This window comes from Balaenoptera musculus, chromosome 4 (genome assembly GCF_009873245.2).
Source record: "Balaenoptera musculus isolate JJ_BM4_2016_0621 chromosome 4, mBalMus1.pri.v3, whole genome shotgun sequence".
Classification (NCBI taxonomy): domain Eukaryota; kingdom Metazoa; phylum Chordata; class Mammalia; order Artiodactyla; family Balaenopteridae; genus Balaenoptera; species Balaenoptera musculus.
In genome coordinates, this window is record NC_045788.1 from 138,850,605 (window position 1) to 138,872,091 (window position 21,487).

The window sequence follows — 21,487 nt, forward strand, 5'->3', positions numbered from 1 at the left end:
CTTAACATATACCCTGGGTAAATTCACATATGAAAATGAAACCACTCTGCTTGTCTTACTCAAACTCAAATCAGAGGCACCAACATACCTTAAAAGGCCTTACAAATCATTATCTACTAGCAAAACGTAATTTTCAAAAAAAAAAAAAAAAAATGACTGAGTAGCACCATTCTCAGTACTAATGGATCTAAGGCAACTGCAGAGATCACCAGACATTCAATGCCTGGAAGAGCATACCTCAAGGTAACCAAGCCTCTCGATCAATGATCCTGAAAGTGTAGTCCCTAAAGGAGGAGCAGGACTTCCCTGGTGGCACAGTGGTTGAGAATCCGCCTGCCAATGCAGGGGACACGGGTCGAGCCCTGGCCCGGGAAGATCCCACATGCCGCGGAGCAACTGGTCCCGTGAGCCACAACTACTGAGCCTGCACTCCAGAGCCTGCGTGCCACAACTACTGAAGCCCGTGCACCTAGAGCCCGTGCTCTGCAACAAAGAGCAGACCCCACTCGCCGCAACTAGAGAAAGCCTGCACACAACAACAAAGACCCAACGCAGCTAAAATTAAATAAATGAATAAATAAATAATAAAATAAAAGATATAATTAAATAAAATTTAAAAAATAATAATAATAAATAAAGGAGGAGCAGAAGCAGCACTTGGGAACTTGTTATGACGGCAAATTCTCAGGCCCCGCCTCCAACATTCTGAATCAAAATTTCTGGCACTGGGGCCTAGCAATCTGTGTTTTTTTGGGTTTTTTTGTCTTTTTTGTTTTTATATAAATTTATTTATTTATATTTGTTTTTATTTTTGGCTGCGTTGGGCCTTCATTGCTGCGTGCGGGCTTTCTCTAGTTGCGGTGATCGGGGGCTACTCTTCGTTGCCGTGCGCGGGCTCCTCGTTGTCGTGGCTTCTCTTGTTGCAGAGCATGGGCTCCAGAGCGCAGGCTCAGTAGTTGTGGTGCACGGGCTTAGTTGCTCCGCGGCATGTGGGATCTTCCCAGACCAGGGATCGAACCGTGTCCCCTGCATTGGCAGGCGGATTCTTAACCACTGTGCCACCAGGAAAGCCCCACAATCTGTGTTTTAAACAAGGCCTCCAAGTGATTCTCATGCACATTAAATAAAACTACTGCTCTGGATCCAACAACCAACTTACAAGAAACACAAAGAAACATGTTATCTACTCCACAAGGAAGCAAACCGTACCCAAACTGTGGGAACTCTATAGATAAACCCAACTTCCTCAACAAAGAAGCTGCAAGTGGTTATAAAAAAAAATTGGACAAGACTGTGCAATTGTTTTAAAATTCTTTTAATCTATAGCAATTGTAAGGTACAGGCTTTGTCTGATTCCTAATTCAAACAAACTAAACAAAATAATGCTATTTATGAAACAACTGGAAATTTGAACATCAACAAACAAGAGTGATGATAATGTTTTTAATAAAACACAGTATGTCTTTTAGGAAGACATACTGAAGTTTTTACAGAAGAAATGATATGAAATCTAGGATTTGCTTTGGGTACAAGGTGAAATGGCTGAAGAAGAATTGGCCTGAGGTGATGGGCACACAGGGGTTCATCATACTATTCTGTCTACTGTGTATGTGGTTCAAAATTAACATCCCCAATGAAGGGAAAAAATTAATATATTTCAGCAAATTTAATACACTTATCAAAATCCACAAGTCTTAAATTGATGATTTTTCTTCTTTAACACCATGAGTGTGTAATGACACTCATGCAGTTCAACTATAAACCTTAAGGAAACAATAAGTCATCCATCAAGCCTTCATATAAAGCTCTTAACTGCATTATATATTTGTTACATCACCCTTCTAAGATTCATGGAACTATGATTAATTATATTTCTCTTTATTACTAAATTTAAAATAGAGCATATAACTACTAAGCATCTTACTATTTCTCATCTCCAAAGAAAAAGAGTTTTAAAGGAAAAGGAGATAATACACAAATGTGCACACTAAAGCTGGTTTACCTGTAAAGATGTAATTGACCCCGTGTGTCCTTGGAGCACAGCAACTGGAGCACAAGTTCTCAAGCACCACACTCTAATTATTTTATCACAGCTCCCTGCAGCAATCATTGTATTCTCATAGTTGACTGCCATATCTGAAATTTCTGCAGAATGACCTCTTAATGTGGATAATAGGCGGCCATTGTGTGTTGACCAAATCTTCACCAAACAATCGTCCGAACCCTGAGAAAAAATACACCCAAAAATAAAATGTTAATACAGCAAGTCTTTTTCATCATTTAAAAAAATGCCATTTACATGTCACTCAAATTAAGTGTCTGTAACTCCTCCTCTCTTTCCAACTGTAGAATATTCTGCAAATTATGAATCTTACAGCCAAGAACACTTACAATAGTTTTTTCTGACAGCCGAGAACACTTATAATAGTTTTTTTTCAAATCAAATAACAAAGATACCTTGACGTTTTCATTTCTATGGCTTAGACCTATTATAAATACTATTTTCCCCAAATTCTCTGCCATGTAATAAGTCCAACTAAAAGTTCATGGCTCACCCATTTCAATTAACAATGGTTAAATGTTCGTTTAGCTCACATCAAGCTAAATAATTTGATAAGTGTTAGTTAAGACTGATCTATGTTTCACAAGTTGAGGAAGTGGCAATTCCAAAAACAAAAAATAATTTTTTAAATAACTAAGCAACAGAGTCTCAAATTTATAGTACCAGCAAGCATCCATCCACTCAGCAAATACTTGAGTATCTACTCTGAGTCTCAACAACTGAAAAATGAAATTTAAACCTCTTACCCACCCTAATTTTCCCTTAAAACATTAAAACGGTAAATTAAATTCCAAATATTTACATATAGTTTTACAACAATTATAAAATAATCTTTCAGTGTTAATCAGTTTCCCTAGATCATGATTAATCAATGTGAATATGAATCACCTGTAGAGATTTGGATTTTGGGGGTAAGGGGGTCTTTTTGATTAATGTACAGGGGGTTTTTTTGGATTGTTTTTGGTTAATACATACTATAACCTAATTCAGTAGGTCTAGAATGGGCTGGAGGGGAAGTATTAGGAATGCATATTTTTAAGCATCCTTGATGATCATGCTCAAGAACCACTGCTCTAAATCAGTGTATCACAAAAAACACACAAGGCCTGATTATCTGCATCTGAATCACTTGCAATATTGAATAAAAATGTAAATTCATGGGCCCCACACCAGACCTACTGAGTCAAAATTCCTGACAAAGAGGAAAGATAGAATCTACATGTTTTATAAGATTTTCTAGATAATTCTGAGGCACACTAAAGTGCTCCAGATAATACCAAATTGAGTTTAAAATGTTAACTCACTGTAAAGATTCTATGTCCTGTCCTATCAAATGCTACACAGTAAACAGCAGATAGATGTCCGAGAATCCTTCTGTGCATTTTTATATGCTGATACATAGTTCCTGGAAATGCTGTGCTAAAAGTGGAACACCCTGTGAGTTGTTTTCCTCGATGTATCTCCACTAGGAAATAAAAACAATGAAAGTGGTTAAGGGGGAGCCAATATGTAAAAAGCTAAGAAAACCTCCAAAACAATTTCTAGAGGGTCACAGAAATCAATGTTCGAGAAATCCTAAAGATGAAGTTTCTTCCCAGTTCTCTTCTACTATAAGCACTAGTACAGACTTCTTATTAAAATAAGACTGTTTTCATTGACTTTTATTACTTTTAGTAATAATTTTAGGAATTTGAAACAACATTACCAGTACTACCTTTTAAGTTTTAATATAGCAGTTACAAAGTTGGTCAAGAAATTAAAAAATGGTTTTGGGCCTCTGAAAAGTCAACCTCACTTACCAAGATTTGGTGGGGAACCATAATTCACCGGCATTTCAGGAGGTCTTCCTCTATGAAGAGCAGCAAAGGCAGAGCCCTTCCAAACTGTGTGCCTGCAGTCTTTAAAATGAATTTTAGATACACATAAAATCTTGAAAGTTAACCCCAAGAAAGATTTTATAGAATACTTACGTATATTGTAATAAACTGTTTATTCAAAGGTTTACCAACTAATATACTTTAACAGAAAAGCCCTAGAGGTTTATTAGACTATTTCTGAAGGAAAAAAAAAATTTAAGACATCTCAGATACAACAACAACTAACATTTGTGTAGCACTTTACAAGTTACAAAGTGCTTTCCACATACATTATCTCATTGAATCCTCACAACAACCCTGTGAGGTAGGTATCATTGCCAATTTACAAGTGAGGTAACTGAGGCTCAAAGGTTCCAGGACCTTTAAAGAGATCCACTGCAAATGATTAGTCAAGATGGACCATAAAACCAGATCTTTTGACTCCAAGTCCCACTCAGTGCCAAACAGGTTTTTATTTTTCATTGCAGAATTATACCGTACAATTATTAATGATAAAGGTCTTAATCACAACTGATCCAACTTTCCAAAACCGGAAATTTTTGTAAGGAAAATTTTAATTTTTTTGGTTTATATGAAAATCCTGACTTAATTAACTTATTGAAATGTTACTGAGTTTTAAAAATAATGATGGCCAATATTACCATGATTTTAATCACCTTAGAAAGTACTGACAAAATTAAATGGCTTTCCTCTTGTTTTAGGATCATAGATAATCCTTTACACAAGAGCATATGTAGGATCTTTTGAGTCTGAACACTAATTCTCAAGTCCTATCCCTCTTAGCAAATATACTAAGAAAAACTGTCTACCCCCCGTATAGGAGATAGCAGCAGAACACAGATTATGCTGTGCTAGAAATCTGCTTCTTCACAACTGAAAGAGGAAGGTAAGAAAGGCATTATATAAACCCTCTACTGAGCCTCGGGTGCCCCAAACTAACAGGCATATCATGTGTTACATGAATGAATTCATTACCACTATCATTATCAAAGAGCAGTTACAAGGCATCCTCTTGTGTCACTAGTACAAAACAGAGAAATATGGTCCCTACCCTAGGAGAGCTTGCTGAAGTTTCTTCTAAGGTCTGCCAGTTCTAAAGCAGTGCTCATCACAAAACGACATTGAGCTTGACACAAGTAAAGAAAACAGGAAAACAGGCTACCCAGGCAACTACTATATAACAACCTAAAACAGAATAATTACAAGGTGAATAGGGACACAGAAAAAGGAAGAATATGAACAGTTTCCTGATTCAAGCCACAGTGTGGCATGACCATAGAGCACTGAGAAACAACTAAAGCTGACAAACCAGTCTGGCATGGAACCAAGAGGAAGGGTTGTTCTTTCTCAGTCAAAATTTACACTGGTGGAGCATCTAAGAGGCAGCATCACATCAGCAACAGATCTTAAAAATAATCATGAGGGATGAACTTGACGTATACTCAGGATCAGAAGAGCCAACATTCTTGCCCATTAGCAGTTAAGCCACGTTGTATACATAGATCATATCACATACATATACTGAGTCTAAGTAATTTATACCAAGCTAACAGAAAAAGAACAGCAATTCCAAACATTTTGCTACCACATAATTTCGCAAAAAAATTAAACTGGTGAAAAAGAACCATGCATTTGTACATTTTTGGTGCTCATTTTCAAACTGCTACCAAATTTAGAAAATCACTTCCCCTTATAAAAGGGCTTGCAGAATCTAAATATCAAATGAAATACTTCTAGCATTTAAAGAGTTTATTAGACACATACAATTACATTCAATGAAGTTATAAGTGAGCTACAAAATGGAAAAATAAGAACTCACATTGATAAAACCTCAAACACATCTCAGAATAAATTCAAGCTTTTAAGCTTAACATCTATACCTTTATCATTTTTTTAAATGCAGAAGGACCCATTAAACACTGATGTAATAAAATTCAACATCTATGCTAAATGCAGAGAATTTTATAGTCCACAGCATGGTTTTTAGTTACATATCACCTTTCTTCCACAATGCTTACATTACTTCACAATTATAATAATTATTAAGCTAGTAATACAAAGCAGAACACTTCTTCAAATTAAGGTACCTTTTGCTGTACGTAGCAAAGACTGCCTTCCTGCACCAAGTAAAGAAGTGACTCTTGAAATACTGGGTGGAATTTCTTTATCCAACATGGGACCGATGCGCTGGCAGATTTGCAACAGATGATCAGGAGCCACATGCTTATTGGACAAGACCTGATTGGAGAGCAAGTTTCAAAAACAACATTTTTTTACAAGAGTTTCAAAAAATATTAAATACTTAGGGATAAGTCTGACAAAACATGTGAAAAACATGTACAAGGAAAACTACAAAACATTTCTGAGAGAAATTAAAGAATGAAATAAGCAGTAAATTAATCTACAGATTCAAAGCCATCCCAATCAAAATCCCAGTAGGCTTTTTGTGTAGAAATTGACAATTTTATTCTAAAATGTATACGCAAATGGCTTAGAAAAGTCAAAGCAGCTTTGAAAAAGAACAAAGTTGAGGGCTAACAATACCTGATTTCAGGACTTGTTATATAAGAACAACTGATTTTTGGCAAAGGTAAAAAAAAAAGATAATCTTTTCAACAAATGGTGCCAGAACAAGTGAATACCCATTTGCCAAAAAATAATTATAATATTAACTTTAGTCTATACATTACACAATAAATAAAAATTATCTCAAGACAGATCATAGATCTAAATGTATCATCTAAAACCATAAAATTTACAAAAGAAAACATTGGAGAAACTCTTTATGACCTGATGTTAGGCAAAGATTTCTAAAATGACACCAAAAGCGTAATCCACAGAAGAACAAATCGATAAAATGGACTTCAGCAAAACTAACAGCTTCTGTTTTTTCAAAAGGTACTGTTAAGGGAATGAAAAGACAACCACAGACTGAAAGAAAATATTGGCAAAGGATATATCTGATAAAGGACTTGTATCCAGAATATATAAAGAACTATCAACACTCAGTATTTTAAAAAACCTAATTTTTAAGAATGATTTGACTAGACACTTCACCAAAGAAGACATACAGATGGCAACCAGACACATGAAAAGATGCTCAACATCACCAGTAACTGATGAAACACAAATTAAAATCATAATAAGATATCACTACACACCTACTAGAATAGCTAAAGTTAAAGACTGACCAGACCAAGATCAGCAAGAATGTACAGAAACTGCTGGTGGAAATGTAAAACAGAACAATCACTGTGGAAAACAATGGGGTAGCGTTTTTAATAGTAACACATACATTACCATATTATCTAGCTATAATACTCCTAGGTGTTTACCCAAGAAAAGTGAAAGCACACATCCACATAAAGGTTTGTATGTGAATGTTGTTGAACAGCTTTCTTTTTAAGAGCCCCAAAGTGAACACAATCCAAATGTCCATTAACAGGTGAATACCTACACACATTACTGTATGTCTGTACAATGGAATACTATTCAGCAATAAAAAAATTTAATAACACACAATGACGTGGATGAATCTCAAAATAATTATGCTGAAAGAAGCCAGAAAAAAGAGCACATGCTATATGATTTCATTTATATAAAATTCCAGAAAATGCAAATTAATATATAGTTACAGAAAGCAGGTCACAGGTAACTGGGGGCTGGTAGGTAAGCAGGAAGAATTATAAAGAAGAGGAAACTTTTGGGTGTAATAGGTATGTTCACTATCTTCACTGAGGTGTTGGGTCACGGTACACGTAACACATCTAAATTTATCAACTTGAACACTTTACGTTCAGTTTATTATGTCAATTATACCTCAAAAAAAAAAAAAAAACAAGAATACAAAAGGGACTTCCCTGGTAGCACAGTGGTTAAGAATCTGCCTGCCGGTGCAGGAGACATGGGTTGGAGCCCTGGTCAGGGAGGATCCCATATGCCACGGAGCAACTAAGCCCGTGCACCACAACTACTGAGCCTGTGCTCTAGAGCCCACGAGCCACAACTACTGAAGCCCATGTGCCTAGAGCCCGTGCACTGCAACGAAGAGTAGCCCCCGCTTGCCACAACTAGAGAAAGCCTGCACGCAGCAACGAAGACCCAACACAGCCAAAAATAAATAAATTAAAAAAAAAAAAAAAAAAAAAAGAACACAAAGGATTGGAACTTCCCTGATGGCACAGTGGTTAAGATCACGTGCTCCCAATGCAGGGGGCCTGGGTTTGATCCCTGGTTCAGGGAACTAGATCCCATATGCATGCCGCAACTAAGAGTTCGCATGCCACAACTAAGGAGCCCGCGTGCTGCAACTAAGGAGCCAGCAAGCCGCAACTAAGAAGCCCGCAAGCCACAACTAAGGAGCCCGCCTGCCACAACTAAGGAGCCCGCCTGCCACAACTAAGGAGCCCACCTGCCACAACTAAGGCCCAGCGCAACCAAAACAAACAAATAAATAAAAAGACTCAAGAATCTACCATCAAAAAAAAAAGCGAATACAAAGGATACCGTGTAAGTTTAACTCATGAATATGCCTAATATTACCTGATATGAATGTATCTGGCATAAACTTTAATGCTTCATCTCTAGGGTTTCTCAACTGTGATGCTACCAGCACGGAGGAAGTTCTGACAAAACATCACTGCACAGGACTGTCCCCACATTCAGGACACACAGTATCTCTGGCTCCCTTCCATTAATGCCAACAATATTCCCCATGCCATTCTGACACCAACAATGAATGCCCCACACATTTTCAAACTCCCTGAGAAACACTGCTACAAAGAAAATTTGAAACCGAGTTCTAGATCTTACTTTTGGTTCTGAATCATGAATTCAAATGTAAAATAAAACTGGATTCAATATAAAGTTTTTGTTCATAAGCCCTGGTGACATCTTCAACTTTCCAACCTGACTTGTTTCCCACCATGACAGATATTCCAAGACAAACCTCAAAAGATATATCAAAGCTCGGATAGACCTCAAAAAAGTATTTAATATTAATTAGCACTCTGTGCTTCAAAAGTGTCAGTACGTAAAAGTCCAAAAACTGATGTAAATAATTAGCTCATCATAAGAGTAGAGAGGAAGACTGGAGGAACTAGAAGTTAATTCCAACAGGATAAGGAAAATCACAGATCTAAGAACTTGTTAGTAATGCAAATCTGAAAACAAAAACCCAACTAAAGTAACTGTACTGACTGACCTAAACAACATAACTGAAAGAATTAAATATTTAAGAGAAAATGACTTTGGACAATGGCAACATGACTTCTGTAAGGTGGAAAATCATTCTAATAGTTTTCTTTGAGATTTCCACTATTCAGGTGGATAGACAACTTTTAATTATATAACTGACTTTAAGTTTTGAGGTTACACAACCAACTCTGAGAATGGAGACTTGTTTTTGAAAATCAACTATAAAAGATATGGATAAAAAGAAATTCTCCAGATAGAAAAGGTATGGATAGAAAATTTTAAACAGACTGCTTCTCACTGCTAGATATTTCATCTCTTACATGATATGGAAGGAGGACTTTACAAACATGCAATAAAAGATTGCCAGTACTGAAGAAGCAATAAAACTGATCATTAACTTAAAAGAAGAATTCAACATAGGCAAGTAGATACAGACAAAGTCCAGATACTATAGGAACATGGACTCCATCCGGCAGCTATTCATTCCCATAAAGAGAATTACAGATTCTCTGCTTTTCTGAGGATTCTAACAAAACCAAATCAAAGATAACATAACATAATCAAAGATCTCAGGGGGAGGATTATCCTATTTTTGTACAAAATAAGGTGTATCTGAAAAATAATATGGTTCTAGTCCCAATACAGACAACAAAAAAAAATGAAAAAATGGTCCTGAATTTTTAAAAATTAATATCATATTGATAAAAATCAATATAATAAATAGCTAATTTCCCTTTAATATTTTCAAGTCCTAGATATGAACGTTAGTAACAGTTTCTAACAGCAACTTCAATGAGTAAGCCACAGTTACACAAGGTCCTCAGGAGTGAAGCCAGAAACAAAGTCCCTTCAATGGTCAAAGAGCCCATCTCTCTACCATCTTGTTTTTCGTAGGCATATTCAGTCTCAGAAAGTTTATCAGCAACAATCCTAGAATCACTGTATTACTATCATTGTCACCAAATACTGCTGTGAGCATAGGCCCCTTCAAGCCCTGGGTAGCAGTTACAGAAAGTGGTAGTAGGGTCTAGATAACCTGACTAATTAACAAATTGAAGAAAAAAAAATCATATTAACAAATTTAAGGAGAAAACCCATATGATCATCTCAATAGATACAGAAAAAGCTTTGGACAAAATTCAACACCCATTTATGATAAAACTCTCCAAAAAGTGGGCATAGAGGGAACCTACCTCAACGTAATAAAGGCCATATACGACAAACCCACAGCAAACATCATTCTCAATGGTGAAAAACTGAAAGCATTTCCTCTAAGATCAGGAACAAGACAAGAATGTCCACTCTCACCACTATTATTCAACATAGTTTTGGAAGTCCTAGCCAAGACAATCAGAGAAGAAATAGAAATAAAAGGAATACATATTGGAAAAGAAGTAAAACTGTCACTGTTTGCAGACAACATGATACTATATACAGAAAATCCTAAAGGTGCCACCAGAAAACTACTAGAGCTAATCAATGAATTTGGTAAAGTTGCAGGATACAAAATTAATGCACAGAAATCTCTTGCATGCCTATACACTAATGATGTAAAATCTGAAAGAGAAATTAAGGAAACACTCCCATTTACCACTGCAACAAAAAGAAAAAAATACCTAGGAATAAACCTACCTAGGGAGACAAAAGACCTGTATGAAGAAAACTATAAGACACTGTTGAAAGAAATTAAAGATGATACCAACAGATGGAGAGATATACCATGTCCTTGGATTGGAAGAATCAATATTGTGAAAATGACTATACTACCCAAAGCAATCTACAGATTCAATGCAATCCCTATCAAATTACTAATAGCATTTTTTACAGAACTAGAACAAAAAATCTTAAAATTTGTATGGAGACACAGAAGACCCCAAAGAGCCAAAGCAGTCTTGAGGGAAAAAAAATGGGGCTGGAGGAATCAGACTCCCTGACTTCAGACTATACTATAAAGCTACAGTAGTCAAGACAGTATGGTACTGGCACAAAAACAGAAATATAGGTCAATGGAACAGGATAGAAAGCCACGCACCTAAGGTCAACTAATCTATGACAAAGGAGGCAAGGATATACAATGGAGAAAAGACAGTCTCTTCAATAAGTGGTGCTGGGAAAACTGGACAGCTACATGTAAAAGAATGAAATTAGAACACTCCCTAACACCATACACAAAAATAAACTCAAAATGGATTCAAGACCTAAATTTAAGACCGGACACTATAAAAGTCTTAGAGGAAAACATAGGAAGAACACTCTTTGACATAAATCACAGCAGGATCTTTTTTGATCCACCTCCTAGAGTAATGCAAATAAAACCAAAAATAAACAAATGGGACCTAATGAAACTTCAAAGCTTTTGCACAGCAAAGGAAACTACAAACAAGACGAAAAGACAACCCTCAGAATGGGAGAAAATATTTGCAAACGAATCAACAGACATTAATTAATCAACAGGATTAATCTCCAAAATATATAAACAGCTCATGCAGCTCAATATTAAAAAAACAAACAACCCAATTAAAAAATGGGCAGAAGATCTAAATAGACATTTCTCCAAAGAGGACATACAGATGGCCAAGAAGCACATGAAAAGCTGCTCAACATCACTAATTATTAGAGAAATGCAAATCAAAACTACAATGAGGTATCACCTCACACCAGTAAGAATGGGCATCATCAGAAAATCTACAAACAACAAATGCTGGAGAGGGTGTGGAGAAAAGGGAATCCTCTTGCACTGTTGGTGGGAATGTAAATTGATACAGCCATTATGGAGAACAGTATGGAGGTTCCTTAAAAAACTAAAAATAGAATTACCATATGACCTAGCAATCCCACTACTGGGCATATACCCTGAGAAAACCATAATTCAAAAAGACACATGCACCCCAATGTTCACTGCAGCACTACTTACAATAGCCAGGTCATGGAAGCAACCTAAATGTCCATCAACAGACAAATGAATAAAGAAGATGTGGTACATATATACAATAGAATATTACTCAGCCATAAAAAGGAACGAAATTGGGTCATTTGTAGAGACGAGGACGAATCTAGAGACTGTCATACAGAGTGAAGTAAGTCAGAAAGAGAAAAACAAATATCGTATATTAACACATATATATGGGACCTAGAAAAATGGTACAGATGAACTGGTTTGCAGGGCAGAAAGTGAGACACAGAAGTAGAGAACAAACGTATGGACACCAAGGTGCGAAAGCGGCAGGGGGTGGGGGGGGTGGGATGAATTGGGCGATTGGGATTGACATGTATACACTGATGTGTATAAAAGGGATGGCTAATAAGAACCTGCTGTATAAAAAAATAAATAAAATTCAAAAATTCCCCAAAAGTAAATAAATAATTGGAACGTTATGGGGAAAAGTAGCTTTTTCTGTAAAGTTTGGGATGCTGTAATGTAATCAGGATCTAGAATAAATATTTAATATCTTTAATATGTACCTGTCTGATCTTTAGCTTTCCCTCAAATTATTTTAAGCTACACCTAGAAATCCTGCAACAGAAAACGTGTAAGTAAACTACCATATCATAATTCCTATAACAATGAAAAGTACAGTATAACAATGAAACATAAGAAGTGACAGAAAGCACTGCCTTTTATTAAAAAAAAAAACAAAATTTGGTGTCTTCCTTGCTTAAGAAATTCCCCCCAGCTTCTGATGAGATAGACTATCTTCTTTATTTAAAAAGTGCAAGTTTAGGGACTTCCCTGGTGGTCCAGTGGGTAAGACTCCATGCTCCCAAGGCAGGGGGCCCAGGTTCGATCCCTGGGTGGGGAATCAGATCCCACATGCATGCCATGACTAAGAGTCCACATGCCCCAACTAAAGATCCCGCGTGTCGCAACTCAGACATGGTGCAGCCAAAATAAATTAATTTAAAAAAAATTTTTAATAAATAACTAAATAAAAAGTACAAGTTTAGTAGTCAATGGCAGAATATTCCTATATAAATAAGAGGAAAAAGGAGCTTAACACTCAGTATATACAAAAGGATCTAGGCAGAGAAATGTTCTAGTGCTGGCATGAAGATCCTTCATTTAAAAGCATTTCAATGTATTTTAATTCAAAAAAGTTAACCAGTTTTAGCTTCCCAGAGCAGTGATTGCTTGCTTATTAGCCAACACTGAAGTCAGCATTAACAGCATCTTCCAGGCAAGCCTCACTTTACTGAGATGCTTGGTGGGTGACTTTGTTACAGATATTCAGATTGGTGGACATGCTTTTATGATTTGTGAGATTGCGCAGCACATGAAAACAGCCTTGTTGAATACTTCGTTTGCTACAAAGCAGTGGCTTAAGTAATAATAAAGATATGTAATGGTGTCTTAACAAGTCTCTAGGTGGAATCGATGCAGTGATCTAATGGTGTCATTAAAGAGCATGTCTTTCTGCTTGGGCAGCCTTGACATTTTGGCTTTTTTCCCCTCAGACTCTTAGTTTTTACATTGCTGGATGGTTTTTGCAGCTCTTGCCATCATACCCTGGAAATGGTGGAAGGGAAGGATTCTTTCTTCTTGTGACTATTTTATTAGGGAGGAGAATTTTTACGGGAACGGTCCCCTACCTCAGGAGATTTATTCTCAGTTTCACTGCCCGGACATATCCTTAGTTAGCATTTCTGTGCAGTCTATTAATATTTTCTTCCTCCCTTAGCAAAACAATGACCCCTGTTTCTAGACCATATAAGCTTTTCCAAATTACAAACTATTCAGCATAAAAAAAAATCTAAAACTTCTGATATTCTTTTTTTGTTTGGCCAACACGCAGCTTGTGGAATCTTAGTTCCCCGACCAGGGATCAAACCCGGGCCCCAGCAGGGAAATCACCAAGTCCTAACCACTGGACCACCAGGTAATTCCCATAAGGTTTCTGATACTCTTGACAGGGAGTTCTCCTGCTATTTCTAGAACTACCATCAGATCATCTGAAAAGAATAAAACACAGAATGCAAAATTCTCAGGGACTTTAGACATAAATCACCTGACTTCTGAAAAGAAAACACTCATCTTGAGATTTTTGTTGTACCAAATCAAAATGACAGCATTTTCTGAGCAGAATATGATCAAAATGTGCAAAGACTAATTAAAGTATGGATCCTATATGGCAGGGGTCCCCAACCCCCAGGCCAAGGACCATTACCGGGCTGCAGAGCAGGAGGTGAGCAGCGGGCGAGTGACCGAAGCTCCATCTGCCGCTCCACATCGCTCACATTACCGCCTGAACCATCTCCCCCTCCCCCGTGGAAAAACTGTCTTCCATGAAACTGGTCCCTGGTGCCAAAAGGTTGGGGACCGCTGCATATGGAACTTAATGAAGACACAAATATTCCCAAAGAAGTCAAACTTCATTTTTTAAAAATACTGTTTAACAAGATGTATTAAAACAGAGGAGACAGGCACACTTTTTTTTTGGTGCCACGCATCTTGTGGGATCTTAGTTTCCTGACCAGGGACAGAACCCATGCCCCCTGCAGTGGAAGCACAGAGTCCTAACCACTGGACCGCCAGGGAATTCCCAAGACAGGTACTTTAAAATGCATGAATTTTACACATGTATAGCCTACAGAAGATATAAAATAATAAATGTTCTTGGTCAAATAACAATTTCAGCCACATGTACATAGTAAAGACCACAGATTTCAATATCAATGCAAAACATCTCCTAGCCAGACTTAGTTATTTCACCCAGAAGTCTGTCCTATTCCAAATGACCAAAAGAAATAAAACCTACTCATTTTAGCTATGTCTTTAAAACAAATTCATAAAGTGCAATACAAACATAAATCAAGAGTTTACAAAGAATCAAATAAAAGAAATGTACTTGGTGGAGAGTCAAAGGTTCAGGTGCTGAGTCCTGAAATGTCTAAAATACTTAAGTAAATGCACTTAAATAATTCAGAACAGAAATATTATTTCCCAAATACAAGGCCAGAAAGCACACATGGCTACACAGCTATTGGTTAAGGTATAGTTCAAAACCAATTCCTTCCTAATTCCCTAACACCTTAAAGCACAACACAGTGTATTTAACGACCACCTTCTTTTTGATCTACAACACTGATTATATATTATAAAAGTTCAATCAACTTACCTCAACATAATAAAGGCCATATATGACAAACCCACAGCCAACATCGTGCTCAATGGTGAAAAACTGAAACCGTTTCCACCAAGATCAGGAACAAGTCAAGGTTGCCCACTCTCACCACTATTATTCAACATAGTTTTGGAAGTTTTAGCCACAGCAATCAGAGAAGAAGTAGAAATAAAAGGAATCCAAATCGGAAAAGAAGAAGTAAAGCTGTCACTGTCTGCAGATGACATACTATACATAGAGAATCCTAAAGATGTCACCAGAAAACTACTAGAGTTAAATAACGAATTTGGTAAAGTAGAAGGATACAAAATTAATGCACAGACATCTCTTGCATCCCTATACACTAATGATGAAAAATCTGAAAGAGAAATTAAGGAAACACTCCCATTTACCATTGCAACAAAAAGAATAAAATACCTAGGAATAAACCTACCTAAGGAGGCAAAAGACCTGTATGCAGAAAACTGTAAGACACTGATGAAAGAAATTAAAGATGATAACAAACAGATGGAGAGATACACCATGTTCTTGGATCGGAAGAATCAACATTGTGAAAATGACTATACTACCCAAAACAACCTACAGATTCAGTGCAATCCCTATCAAACTACCACTTGCATTTTTCACAGAACTAGAAAAAGAAATTTCACAAATTGTATGGAAACACAAAAGACCCCGAATAGCCAAAGCAATCTTGAGAAAGAAAAATGGAGCTGGAGGAATCAGGCTCCCTGACTTCAGACTATACTACAAAGCTACAGTAATCAAGACAGTATGGTACTGGCACAAAAAAAGAAATATAGGTCAATGGAACAGGACAGAAAGCCCAGAGATAAACCCATGCACATATGGTCACCTTATTTTTGACAAAGGAGGCAAGAATATACAATGGAGAAAAGACAGCCTCTTCAATAAGTGGGGCTGGGAAAACTGGACAGCTACATGTAAAAGAATGAAATTAGAACACTCCCTAACACCATACACAAAAATAAACTCAAAATGGATTAAAGGGCTTCCCTGGTGGCGCAGTGGTTGAGAATCTGCCTGCTAACGCAGGGGACACGGGTTCGAGCCCTGGTCTGGGAAGATCCCACATGCCATGGAGCAACTAGGCCCGTGTGCCACAACTACTGAGCCTGCGTGTCTGCAGCCTGTGCTCCGCAACAAGAGAGGCCGCAATAGTGAGAGGCCCGCACACTGCGATGAAGAGTGGCCCCCAGTTGCCGCAATTAGAGAAAGCCCTCGCAGAGAAACGAAGACCCAACACAGCCAAAAATAAATTAATTAATTATTTTTTTTTAAATGGATTAAAGACCTAAATGTAAGACCAGACACTATAAAACTCAGACACTATAAAACTCTTAGAGGAAAACACAGGCAGAACACTCTATGACATAAATCACAGCAAGATCCTTTTTCACCTACCTCCTAGAGAAATGGAAATAAAAACAAAAATAAACAAATGGGACCTAATGAAACTTAAAAGCTTTTGCACAGCAAAGAAAAACATAAACAAGACTAAACGACAACCCTCAGAATGGGAGAAAATATTTGCAAATGAAATAACTGACAAAGGATTAATCTCCAAAATTTACAAGCAGCTCATGCAGTTCAGTATCAAGAAAACAAACAAGCCAATCCAAAAATGGGCAGAAGACCTAAATAGACATTTCTCCAAAGAGATATACAGATTGCCAACAAACACATGAAAGGATGCTCAATATCACTAATCGTTAGAGAAATGCAAATCAAAACTACAATGAGGTAACACCTCACACCAGTCAGAATGGCCATCATCAAGAAATCTACAAACAGTAAATGCTGGAGAGAGTGTGGAGAAAAGGGAACCATCTTGCACTGTTGGTGGGAATGTAAATTGATACAGCCACTATGGAGAACAGTATGGAGGTTCCTTAAAAAACTAAAAATAGAACTACCATACGACCCAGCAATCCCACTACTGGGCTTATACCCTGAGAAAACCATAATTCAAAAAGAGTCATGTACCAAAATGTTCATGGCAACTCTATTTACAATAGCCAGGACATGGAAGCAACCTAAGTGTTCAGTGACAGATGAATGGATAAAGAAGATGTGGCACATATATACAATGGAATATTACTCAGCCATAAAAAGAAACGAAATTGAGTTATTTGTAGTGAGGTGGATGGACCTAGAGTCTGTCATACAGAGTGAAGTCAGAAAGAGAAAAACAAATACCGTATGCTAACACATATATATGGAATCTAAAAAAAAAAAAAAGAAAAAAAAAATGGTTCTGAAGAACGTACGGGCAGGACAGGAACAAAGACGCAGACACAGAGAATGGACTTGAGGACACGGGGAAGGGGAAGCTGGGACGAAGTGAGAGAGTGGCATGGACATATATACACTACCAAATGTAAAATAGCTAGCTAGTGGGAAACAGCCACACAGCACAGGGAGATCAGCTCGGTGCTCTGTGACCACCTAGAGGGGTGGGATAGGGAGGATGGGAGGGACACGCCAAGAGGGAGGGGATATGGGGATATATGTATATGTATAGCTGATTCACTTTGTTATAAAGCAGAAACTAACAAACCACTGTAAAGCAATTACACTCCAATAAAGACATAAAAAAAAAAAAAGTTCAATCATAATAGTACAGAATGTCACAAGAACAGAAAAAATCCAGAGGAAAGTCATAAAGAACTTAGAAAATGATAATGATTGCATTCTCTGCAGATAAAGAAGATGACTCAGATGTTACCTGCAAACTGACTGACAATCTGGAAAAGGCTAGATCCATATATCATACCAACCAAATGCTAAAATAAACTCTAAATAAAGACATTTAAAAAGAAATTATGGACTTCCCTGGTGGTGCAGCAGTTAAGAATCCGCCTGCCAATGCAGGGGACATAGGTTCAAGCCCTGGTCCGGGAAGATCCCACATGCTGTGGAGCAACTAAGCACGTGCACCACAACTACTGAGCCTGTGCTCTAGAGCCCACGAGCCACAACTACTGAGCCTACAAGCCACAACTACTGAGCCTGTGAGCTACAACTACTGAAGCCCATGAGCCTAGAGCCCGTGCTCCGCAACAAGAGAAGCCACCACAACAAGAAGCCCGCGCACTGCAACGAACCGTAGCCCCCGCTCGCCACAACTAGAGAAAGCCCACACTCAGCGACAAAGACCCAACATAGCCAAAAATAAATAAATAAGATAAATAAATTTATTTTAAAAAAATAAAACGATAAAAATAAAAAAAATTATAAATGGCCTAGGAAAAAATATAAATAAGTAAATACATAATATTGCCTTTATAATTTTCTAGTACAGAAAGTATGGTTTAAGAACAACCATAAAGGCAAAATAAAGATTAAGACATGTAAAAAGTTAAAAAACTTAAACCTCTAAAAATAAAACCTCCAGGGCCTCCCTGGTGGCGCAGTGGTTGAGAATCTGCCTGCCAATGCAGGGGACACGGGTTCGAGCCCTGGTCTGGGAAGATCCCACATGCCGCGGAGCAACTAGGCCCGTGAGCCACAATTACTGAGCCTGCGCGTCTGGAGCCTGTGCTCCGCAACAAGAGAGGCCGCGATAGTGAGAGGCCCGCGCACCGCGATGAAGAGTGGCCCCCACTTGTCACAACTAGAGAAAGCCCTCGCACAGAAACGAAGACCCAACACAGCCAAAAATAAATAAATTAATTAATTAATTAATTTTTTAAAAAAAGAATCCACCTGCCAACGCAGGGGGCATGGGTTTGATCTCTAGTCTGGGAAGATCCCACATGCCATGGAGCAGCTAAGTCCGTGCACCACAACTACTGAGCCCACGAGCCACAACTACTGAGCCTGTGTGCCACAACTACTGAAGCCCACACACTCTAGGGCCCACGTGCCACAACTACTGAAGCCCACGAGGCTAGAGCCCATGCTCCGTGACAAGAGAACCACCGCAATGAGAAGCCTGCACACCACAACCAAGAGTAGCCCCCACCCGCCACAACGAGAGAAAGTCCGTGCACAGCAACGAAGACCCAATGCAGCCAAAAAAAAAAAGTGAGAATTTATTTTAAAAAGATGTGCTGTAAAAAAAACTTTGAGGCCTATCTATTTAAAAATCAAAGAGTATGTGCTATAACGCTTTTGAATTCCTATATGCAGTTTTCTTCACATGGAGCTTACCTACTCCATGACTACATTTCCCAGTGATTCACTATTGTGTAAGTACACATTTGGTTCAGAAATCAGTTTTTATTTCTCCCATTTCTTGTTTTACCAAGATTTTCTTGTTGTTGTTCAGTGTGAATTAAAACACCATCATTTGAATATACATAATTCAAAAAAAATGCCATTTCCCCATTTCCACATAAAAAAGGAAACATAATAAACAATCATTGAAAAATTCTATTTTGTAGGTTCCTAATGAAATGGATTAAGGAGCTTTAAAAAAAAAAAAAAAAAAAAGGGATGTATAACTTCCATGTATCTCGTGACCATTCGGTGCTAAACACTGCCCTAACTGCCCTACAAATGAAGTACACTTCTTAGAGAAATTTTAAGAAATCAAAGATCAGACAAAATACTATTTAATAACCAAACTGTTAATGACCGGTTCTCAGTAAAAAAATATACTAAGCATTAAACATTAATTCTTTCGATAAATACTGAGAGCCTACTATGTGCCAAGAAATATAATTAGTTGTACCTACAGATAACTACAGGTGGTTGTATGTCCCACATAAATTAAAAAAAAAAAAAAAAATTATGTTTGGCTGCGTTGGGTCTTCGTTGCTGCGTGCAGGCTTTCTCTAATTGGGGCGAGCGGGGGCTACTCTACGTTGCGGCGTGTGGGCTTCTCATTGCAGTGGTTTCTCTTGTCGCGGAGCATGGGTTCTAGGCGCGGGGGGCTCAGCAGTTGTGGCTCACGGGCTCCAGAGCGCAGGCTCAGTAGTTGTGGCGCACAGGCTTAGTTGCTCCACAGCATATGGGATCTTCCCGAACGAGGGCTCAAACCTGTGTCCCCTGCATTGGCAGGTGGATTCTTAACCACTGCGTCACAAGGGAATTCCTGTCCCACATAATTTTTAAAAGTCAAAAATAATCATTTATCTATTCCAACTATTTCAAAGGAGATAATGCAAGAAAAACCATTGCTCTCACCTTAAAAATGAGAACAAGCTGGATTATCTACCCCCTTCACAGAGCTAAGGAAACAAATCTAAATTAACTGTACCCCAGAAACTGATGAGCCCTTCTGTGAATAGAAAAAACACTCACAGCTGCTTTCATCCGTAGCAGACAGGCAGGAAGAACTGACACAGACATAAGGAGAAAGAAAAAAATCTGTCAAACTTTTAAACAGCCACCTGTGGGCTGACGACTGATTAGAACACTAAGGAGCCTCCTCACAGTGAGTTGCACCCATGCCGATTCCCTTCCACAGGCCTTCACCAACTGCACAGGGCCAAAAACTGGATGCAGAGCAGCTGGCTAGGGATAGGACAACAAGGTAGAACTGGAGAGCAAAGAGAACTCTTCATCAACCAAAATGCAGGCAACTGGACTATAAAATAGCGCAAGATCTTACAAATTTGGAAAGCTGGCAACTCAGCTATAAAGTATAGACCTCTCAAGAATCTCACTGGTGGGACCTCCCTGGTGGTCCAGTAAAGAATCCACCTTACAATGCAGGGGACACAGGTTCCATCCCTGGTTAGGGAACTAAGATCCCACATGCCGCAGGGCAATTAAGCCCACACACCACAACTACTGAACTCGTGCGCCTCAATTAGAGAGCCCGCACACCACAACCACAGAGCCCACGTGCCCCAACTAGAGAAGAGAAAACCTGCACGCCACAGCTAGAGAGAAGCCCGTGTGCCGCAAAGAAAGATCCCACATGCCTCAACGAATATCCCACGTGCCTCAACGAATATCCCACGTGCCATCAACTAAGATCCAACGCAGCCAAAAATAAATATAATTAATCAATTTTAAAAAAAAGAATCTCACTGGTGCCCAAATTCCAAACTCTGCTGAAAGAGAGTCTCAATCCCACCCTCAAAACACGTGAAGCCAGTTACGAAGTGAATGCAACTAAAGCTGCACCAAACGCCAGAGATGATCAGCTACAGATCAGATTGACCCAACCCCACAAACTAACAGCTTTGAGAGGAAAAAAAAGCACATCCTTTACTGAGACTAACTACACTACTCTTTTAACGCAAAAAGGCCCAGTA

The 21,487-nt window shown here is 38.2% G+C and overlaps 1 protein-coding gene across 4 annotated transcripts in view; it reads right to left on the reverse strand.

Moving 5' to 3' along the window:
• Positions 1 to 21,487, reverse strand: part of BRWD1 (bromodomain and WD repeat domain containing 1) — a 126,386-nt gene that overhangs the window by 93,794 nt on the left and 11,105 nt on the right. For all 4 annotated transcript variants that reach the window (XM_036850180.1, XM_036850178.1, XM_036850177.1 and 1 more), the window contains 4 exons: positions 6,027 to 6,177; positions 3,862 to 3,960; positions 3,367 to 3,527; positions 2,003 to 2,224 (listed from right to left, as the gene is read on the reverse strand). In XM_036850180.1, the coding sequence (XP_036706075.1) occupies positions 2,003 to 2,224; positions 3,367 to 3,527; positions 3,862 to 3,960; positions 6,027 to 6,177 (633 nt within the window). The remainder of the gene's footprint in view (positions 1 to 2,002; positions 2,225 to 3,366; positions 3,528 to 3,861; positions 3,961 to 6,026; positions 6,178 to 21,487) is intronic.